Genomic DNA, 9,378 nt, shown 5'->3' on the forward strand with positions numbered 1-9,378 from the left:
CACACACACACACAGCGAAGCAGCTGCGCTTCCATCAGCACGCTCAGACGTGTGAACGCGTCAGCGCGAGCTAAACGAGACCCACAACACCCCTCTCGGAGACTCCTTGCCATGGATTGAGAAGCCAAGAGAAGGAAAGCGAGGTCATCCGCTGCGCCCGTACAGGCAAACACAACAGGTTTCCCTCGAACCGCACGGAACGTCGGCGCCGCCTGCACACCCGCTGCTTGTCTTGGATGTTGTTTTCTTTTCGGGCCCGGGCAGAAGCGGCTCCCCACCGCCTCACCTGCGCTTGGTCGACGTGCTCGCTCGAATGCTGGCCTCCTCCGCATTTCTCTTCCCAACGCGGGGGGACCGTCCCTCCCTACCGTTTAGCCACGGTCGCAGATTTAACATTCCTGGAATATTCTCTATTTCTTTTTTTTTTTTTCGTCGGAGGAAGCCTTGAGACGTGCTTGGCCCTACACCGAATGCGACAAGGAGCGCATCGCATTTTCCCGTCTTTCTTGTCTAGACGTGGAGGATAATCAGTTAGGTTCCCGATGGGCATTTGAATCCTCCGCTCGCTTGACCGTTTTCAGCGGCCGATCGCGCGAGAATGATTGCCGTGGTATTACACGGCTCCGCCGCAACGATCCTTGAAAGCGATGCAGCTGGCTTCTTTTAAACCTTGCTCGCGCGCGTGCGTAAAATTGCAGGGAGGCCTTTAGACGGTTTTGATTCTCGTTTTAATCAAGGTTCACCCAAAGCGACGGAAAGATGCTAATGGTTGTTGGTCTGCCTGGCTAGCAGTCCAGGGGAGATCGCTGATGCACGAAATAATCCACTCATAGACAGTACACGCACGCAAAGCATGCCCCAGTAACAAGCACAAGGATACACAAGGTTAAGACGCATCGAGATCATCTCGTTCAGGCCAGTGTCGCGGAGGAAGACTACTAATGGAGAGTTTTAGATTAGGCGGCACGGCTCGCGTACGCAAGAACTATAGGGGGCACGGTACTGCGCATGCACAGACCCAGACGCAAGCCGCTTGAGTACCCTAATCTAAGCCTCTCTAATAGCACCTTCGTTGCGCTTCAGTGCAGCGGAATTTTCGAACTCCGGCCTGAATCGAAAAAGTTGGAGGACGCTTAAACTTCGCCTTTAAGAGTGGAACGCGATAACATTAAAAAAACCCGCCGTGGTTGCTCAGTGGCTATGGTGTTAGGCTGCTGAGCACGAGGTCGCGGGATCGAATCCCGGCCACGGCGGCCGCATTTCGATGGGGGCGAAATGCTAAAACACCTGTGTACTTCGATTTAGGTGCACGTTAAAGAACCCCAGGTGTTCGAAATTTCCGGAGTCCTCCACTACGGCGTGCCTCATAATCAGGAAGTGGTTTTGGCACGTAAAACCCCATAATTCATTAATTAAAATTTAGCATTAAAAACCCTCTGACTGTTTTTCATGCTTCTCGGCAAATGCAGCGTATGTAACCGTAACGTTTATCCGGAAATGCTGGCGGCGAACGCTACGCACGAAGGCAAGCTTTCTGGTAGAAACGCGGCCTCTTGTGTGGTCGATCTCCTGTGATTGTTTCGCACTTCAAATATTTCAGTCTGAGTCGAGTTGACATAAAAGATATGCGCTCTCGTTTTTTTTTTTATTATTATTACATTTGTTTCTGGGCTGCCGTTTTCAAAATTTCGAGGAATCACTTTGTAAAGAATCAAAGGCAAGCAAGGTATGAGTAACTCTGGTGGTAGAAGAGTGGTGGGTATGCGTGGTTTGAAATATGGTTAGAAATTCTTGTAAACATGTAAAACGCAAGAACGGTTTTCTAAGATAACCCCAGGACTGATTTTAATGAAATTTGTTGCATCTTAGAGATAAATTACAAATTAATAGCTCTCCATCAAGTACAGATATCACGATTCTCTAAACGGCGTCTATTAGATAATTCAAAGCGGACAAGTTCAGTATGTAAATTTATATATTACGTGAATTTTTTACGTTGTGTACAGTGGTTCTGCAAAAGCTGTATTTCCATATTACTAACTTTTGTCATAATATCAATTTTGTCCGCTTTATATGTACTATTAGATGCCATTCACAGAACTGTGATATGATTTCAGAGTTCAAAGTTTGATAGTTTCGTTTTCTAAAAATGTAGTAAATTTTTAGGAAATATTGACGACCTACATCGAAAATTCGAAACGAACAGTGACTAGATTTTATAAGCTTTTCTTTTAAATGCAACAAACCTCAAGTTTGGTGGAGTGGTTGCCGAGAAAAATGAATTCTCCTTTTACATGTATTTAGATAGGAGCACCCGAGCTAAAGCTTCCTCTTAACGCTAGTGCGTTAGTAGAGCTCGTGCAGCCGGCGATGGAGCCTGAAGCCATTTTCTGGGCAGAAAAACGCCTAAAGCCGCGACAGGTAGCGGATTGCCTCGTCAATGCGATGTGTTCGAAATCGACTTGACCACCACTGTCAAATCTTAACTTTCGCACAGGAACGAGACCACGGCATTGTTGTTTAGCTTTACAATTTAATGGGATTTACCCTGAAAGGATTAACTTTAACAATCAGGTCAGGGCGGTGTCAGCAATTTTCGGTAACGGTAACGTCACTCTCTACCGAATCGATTTTTCTCTACTAACGTAGTACAGTATAACCTCGTTGACAATGTTCCAGTTTACATTTTCACGACCCTCACGCTCTGAAACACCAGCCTTGTTCAGTTCCCATATACAGGGCCATGTGCATCAGCTTCCCGCTTTTTTTGTGTCACATTAGCTTTCTGTTTCTTCTGTACAGTGCTGCAGCAAGCGTTATCGGGTGTCACGTCTTCCCGGACCACGCGTTCGTTTTCCTTGGTCCCCTAAGAAATTTGTCAACGGGGGTCTCCACTGTAATTCCACAGTTTGCATTATAATTACCACTGCGCCCCATTCGCGCCTTCATTCGCATTAGTGGCTGTCCGGTGTGTGCGCTTTCCGGGACAAGTCGTGCACGCGGTCCAGGCAACGGAGAAATCGCCAGAGCGGTAAAGACCAAAGAGCGTGCGCAACGATGGGGAAGTACGGAAGCTTCCGCAATACCCTCCCGTGGAATCGATGTTACGCTTATACGCACACGAGCGAACTACGGTGTTGCACCCTGCGCAAAGCGGAAATACCCGAGTAAAGTCACAGGACGGCCCGAATGCGCGCTCCGCGTTGTGTCTCGGCATGCATATTTAGCGAATTCCTTCCGCGGCCCGAGAGCGTCTCCTGACGGATGGGAAAACAAGAACGCCAAAAAGGCCAGCAACTCTTCACACAGACGCCGACGGCTACGTCAGCCGCGGCGAATACGCGGGAGAATGCGGCGGCCACGCACGGCACAGAAGAAAAGAAAACCGTACGAACTCTGAATACATGCATACAAAATGACGCAGGCGGGCGCATGTAGGCTTGAGCGAAGCCGAGCGTGTCTCGCGAACCCGCTCTTCAACCGCGGATCTTCCGTCACGCCCGCAGACACTCGAGCCCGCTGGGCGAGCTTGACTCGTGAGGCGGAGATCTGGAGCGTCGTGACGCGATGACGGGCCGACGCGAAGTGCAGCTAAACGCAAATCTGTATGCTGTCTCTCGCGGAAGCGGCAGCAAAACAGACTCGGGAGGACCACAGGGCGCCGCGAGCCACTTGCGTTTCTCCTTTTTGCTTTGGCGAGCTTCGAAAGACTTTACTGCGAGTACAGCACAAGGGCGGATATACTATCTAATCGGCCCTCTAACAGGGTTCAACTGGTCTCGCGCGAATGACTAATCTAAGCGCATATGACGGCGTTCACAACGACTCTCTGTATGATAAATGCATCGTCCAAAACTGGCGATTGCGTTTCCTTCCGCTGAAATTTCGTGAGACAGAAGAACACGTGCACCACTGGACGGACGCCAACTTCCAACTTAAGCTTATTCAGCAAAAAAGACAAAAAGGAAGAATCTCTAGGCATAGTTAACAATAAGCATGATCATCGCCCGTCATGCCATGTGTGTTCTTTGTCCGCGTCTGTGTTGCGCAGCTGATTTTCTTAAGTATGACTCGCCAGTTAGCTCAAACTGAGAATCTGACAGCAGCTTATAACAGGCCTAAATGCAGGTCTGGAAACCAGCGACCCAACCCGCCTTCGTACGAGGCTACGATAAGCGTAATCAGCAACAGCCGCACATGCTTCCAAATAACTTTAATGTGTTATTTTATAAAGTATATATCGTGCATTTTTGTAAACGTCGCCCGACTGTTTGCTTGGCCAGTTGTTCAGGCGATAACGTACTGCTTATCACTATACAGCCTGTTATGCTCATCTTCCCATGCCGCAGTTCTTAGAGGTCGCTCTCCACATCGTTCTGAAAGTCGACGGGAGTCACCTGTTTTGACACATGGCAACGCTCTCTCCGTATAGCTGTTGCTTCGGCGGATGGATGGATGGATGTTATGAGCGTCCCCTTTGGAACGGGGCGGTGGCCTGCGCCACCAAGCTCTTACTACTATGCTGCCTAATATCCTACCTATGTTCACCAATGAAAAAAAAAAAAGAAAAAAAAAACCCACTATGAACTACCACGTCCAAATTTTCTGATACCCTATTGCGAACTGTGCTTTTGTACGTCTCCGTCTTTTGTCGTTTCCCTACTTTTCTTCCACCAATCCTCCAATCGCCTCTTATATCATGGGTGAGCGCGGTACGGTGAGAGAACGGCGGCTGATCTGAAAACGAGAACTACGGCGTGGACCGAAGAGGGGCGTGGCCAGCACGGTTACGGCCCAAATCGACGGCCGTAATTACAGATCCTGGGAGCACGCCTCGATTTCTCTTTCTTTTTTTCTTTCTCTCTCGTGGAGCACGCGGCGTTTTCCAAGGTAGAATTGCTGGAACGGGCAGGTGGCAGGGAACGCCACACGATACTGCTGGCACATGACAGCTTCAGAAAAAAATTTTTTTTTTCTTGCAATACGGGGGAGCATCTCACACACACATGACAGGGAGTTTGGCAACGCCGGCCACTGCTTCGCCGTGCTTTTTTAACTAAGTAAGTCACTGGAAACAATAGCGACTCCTCAAAAGTTAGCGATGAATCCCATCACGCCGCAGTGGAAATTATAGAAGCTCTATACGGCAAACGTTTCGAGGCAATCGCATGAGGCACTAATAGCGTAGTGGCCAATCCATTCCCGATATGAAATCAACACACGAAATCCTCGAAACGCTTCGGACTTTGTACAAACAAAGCTGCGAAAACATTGTTAAAGGGAACTTCGCACGCAAAACAAACGTGCTCATTCTGGAAGCGGACTGTAACACTGGAATCACTAGGAAGACTTCAGCATAGGCACCCCAACTATTAGGCAACGCACAGGCAGTACTTACGCCGACGCTAGGAGGCATATCTTATCAGTTCTCGAAGTTACAGAGCTTTCCGGGCAAGCAAGCGTGCGCACCCAGGACGGTTGTAAATATTCTCCTTGGGCGGGCGGGCGCCTGCCCGTGACAAGGTCACCAGGAGAAAAGTTTGAAAACGCGAAGGCCGCGGTGTCTTCTGCACTTCGTGAGCCTGATCGACTTGCGTGTGCGTGTTTTTGCGTTCTTTTGATACCCTATACGATTCTGACGCTTAGAAACGCATGATCTTAAGCGTCACAGCAGTCAACGGCCGCAAAAAAACACCTGTTCACCACCTGTCGTGTTAAAAAAGACAGCGAAATGGTGGCAGCGCAGCACACGGCACAATTGTGCTAGTTTACACTGACACGCACGTCGCGCGTGGTTACGCATGTGCTCTCAAAACGAGACTCAAAGCAACCGATGATCCCTTGCAGAAAGTTTAAACCTGGTTACATTTCTATGTACCGCGCACTTACAAACTTATCTGTTTCGACAATATGTCGCCTGTCAACGCCGTGCACGAACTGATCTGTTTATCAACGCGACGAAAAAATACGCGCAACGTTTCTGCTACTGGAATGCAGTCTGCCTAATGCCTAAGAAACGTTAACGAGCGAAACTCGGTGTTCAACAAAGAATTACAAAGAACGGCATGTATGACTTACAACTCTCCGTCCCGGTTAATGATGAGCTCCACGGTGTAGCCGAAGTGCGAACCGGCAGCGCCTCTGAACACTCTCGGGTGCATCGTATCCAAATTGCTCGCCGAAATCGCACGCAAACAGGCACACAAGAGGAGCACCGTCCACCGCCGCGCTGCTGCCATCGTGAACACAGCCGAAGGAATGACCTGTTTTTCCCCGCAGAGTCGCCGGCCGCGGAAGCCGGTCACGAAAACACAGCGTCGGACTCGCCGATCCGCAAATTCCCTCCGGCACACGGGATGCGCCGACGACCAACTGTTGACAACCACTTGTTCAGCTGCGGGTTAGAGCTGCGTTGTTCGAAGGCGCGCGCTCAGTTGGCTCTGCTGCCGTGTCCGCGTGCGAAGCAGTCGCCTACGCCCGGCGAAACGACGGTGGTGAGTCGGTCGGCCGAACACGGGAACTCCGGCGGCAGCGGCGGCGCCGTCTCTCCTCTACTCGGCCAGTCAGTCCGCAGTTTTCCACGCACAAACGCGCACTCACCTTTCTCTCTCTCTCTCTCTCCACGTGTAGGGGCCAGCATGAGCCTCCGCCGCCGACACTCAAGAACGCAGGGGAAGTGAGGAGGAGACTGCGAAGAGAACTACCCCGCTACGTCATCTCTTTCGGTGACGTCATGACATGACGCGCAAGTGCGCATGCGCCATGGCGTTACGCACGGAGACCGACGAAAGGCCGGATTCGTGCGCGCGCGCCGATGACTACATCCCCACACAGACGGCGCGCGCGACCCAGCGGATGCCGTAGTGCAAGAGAGAGGTTGTGGCTCTACAACTAGGTTAGTTGTACTTGCCAGTCATAGTGATGAGCCAGAGCGCCAGACGACGCGACACTCGGAATTATTGAACTAGAAGCGGTGACGCGCGAAGTTGCACACGGCAATGCAAAGAATGGCACGAAAATAAAAAGAAAATTGCGGTTGATAGCATTATTTATATAGGAGGAAGGTTTCCGCCGTATGGGCACACCTCCTACTCTGATGCTGCTAAGATCTGTCAGCTTATTTGCGGGAGTCTTTATTTATTTATTATTATTTTCTTCGTTCTCCTATTACTTCCGCAGGCCGCCGTACGTCAGATACAGAAAAAGAATGCTTAGCTAGCCGTAATTGCTAGTCGCTTTCCTGCGTGTAAGGAAATCAAATGGTGTTCGTGCATTCACCTCTGTTATGATGGAATATATGGCAGCGCACTTTGAAACAAGGACCTAACACAGACTCAACCACGAGCGCTGTTATTCTGTGCTATTCTGTAGTAATATTTATTCTGTGTTACGTCCTTGTTTCGAAGTGCGCTGCCATATATTCCATCATGAATAACCAACTAGCCCACCAGTACGTCTTAAGCACCTCCGTTAGTCACTGGCGCAGTTCGTTTCCTTTAGGATGAAACATCTCAAACTTGGGCAGAAAGACTGGCTGCTCTGCGCTTAGTCACCGGGATACCCAATTTTTTTTCGCCCAACTGCAGCACCATCCTCTTTATCCTCCCGCGTCATTTTGGATAGGCGCCTTCGTTTATCGACCTGCAAAAATTTATTTTGGTCGACGCCTCTAGAGGCTCAATAAAAAGAGGAAAATAAATAAGTGAAACGAATGCTTTGAATAGCACGAAATTTCAGAATTATGGTCGACAATTTTGTGAATCACCCTGAACTCAAAGTGTTTCAGGCTATCATTACTTTGCAGCAAGTTCACGTTCACCAGGCGTTATAGATGCCCCATAGGTTGTAATGACAATAGCCCAAATTATGAACACTGTCAGGTGCCGGAAACACATGCTCACATATTTTGCCTGCGTCCCGCGTACGCGCAATAACGACAGAAAATGGTCTCTTCCACTGCACACGTCGATAACAGGCCGCTATCAGACGAGTTTCTCTTGGCCTGAAGCAAACAGCACAACCTTGATTACACGTGCAACTATAGCCTTTCTACAAGTCACCGGGCTATACGCACGGCTTTAGAGATGCCGCAGTGTTGTGGACTTGTATATGCACACCGCCTTCTCATCTCATAATGAGCATTAATTAGCCCTTTTCCTCCAGGTCTCTTTTCCCCTGTGTATAGTAGCAGGTAAGAGCAAGCTATAGCTCAGGTCGACATATCTGCCTCTCTGTAAATATATTTCTCTTTCTCTCAAATTAAATTTTTGTTTTCATTTCCCATCAGTAATAGGATCCCTTAATTGCAAATTGATCTTGACCATCTCTTTCTGCATACCCTCCCGCTGACAAAATATATATATATATATATATATATATATATATATATATATATATATATATATATACAACGCCCAGTTAGCTAAAAAAAATCAGTGGTGACACAGTGGCAAATGCGAGAGAAATACGTACTGACACACGTCCCGTCTCCTCCAGAAGAGGTGAAGTGCAACTGACGGTGCAACTTCTAAGCTCCCCCATCGCCTCTCTACCTCTACCCTGTGACCGGCTTCCCCCAGTTCAAACACATATACTCTTTTTTCCCACTTCGACACTCCTAATGCTAAAGCATTAAAAACAAAAACGAAAGCTGGAAGAAATGTGATGTTCCGCCAAGCTGGTTTATGTTGCATGGGTGGTAAAAACCTCATTGCAAACGCACTTGGGTTCTCTGAATGTTTTAAAGAAATCACTCGTTTGGGTGAAGCGTAAAGCATAATCACGCCGAAAAAGGATATTCAGTTCAAAGATGAAATCTTTCTAATCTTTTAAGATTTAAGAAGCGAAATATTTGTTTTGGAGTTTAGCACTCGCTTTTTAACCTCTGCGGTGATCCGCAAGCGCAGTTCACAGCACAAGTTAACTCGGGACGGCATACTTGGCATTTTTTTCCGGTCGTTTTAGAGCACCCCGGCAGCGGTAAAACTTCACGCGGCAATCAAAATGTATTTCGAGGATAAACTGTCTCTAAATGTAGTTATTATAGGCTTGATCATATTACATAACAAAATAACTTTAGTTAAAAAAAAAGTTCACCGGCGATTACGATACTCCCTAATGCGAATTTTGTGCGCAGTTGTTTAGGTGTTTTGAATTCGCGATAAATTGTGGCAAAGAAATTGATTCCGAACGATAGTGTCCTATTAGCGGCGGCGCTGGGCCTCTGTTCGGGGTCAGCAGCTGTGGCAGCCGAAGCAATTCCACCGGTTGCGTCGCTCATTGTTCAGAAACAAAACTGGCCGACACTATTTTGTATTATGATTATGTTGTCACGTGGCAATGAAGAACGACACAGTGTCGATACTGTGAGTTACAAAT

General features: G+C 48.3%; 1 protein-coding gene across 1 annotated transcript in view; it reads right to left on the reverse strand.

The window, feature by feature from the left end:
- The window catches only part of LOC126542023 (integrin alpha-9-like), an 89,848-nt gene extending 83,265 nt beyond the window's left edge, over positions 1-6,583 (reverse strand). Inside the window, exon 1 of the mRNA XM_050188989.2 lies at positions 6,079-6,583. Coding sequence (XP_050044946.1) covers positions 6,079-6,239 — 161 coding nt within the window. The 5' untranslated portion in view covers positions 6,240-6,583. The remainder of the gene's footprint in view (positions 1-6,078) is intronic.
- Between the last annotated feature and the right edge of the window lie 2,795 nt (positions 6,584-9,378).

The sequence above is a fragment of the Dermacentor andersoni genome, chromosome 2 (genome assembly GCF_023375885.2).
Source record: "Dermacentor andersoni chromosome 2, qqDerAnde1_hic_scaffold, whole genome shotgun sequence".
In the NCBI taxonomy this organism is placed as follows: Eukaryota; Metazoa; Arthropoda; class Arachnida; order Ixodida; family Ixodidae; genus Dermacentor; species Dermacentor andersoni.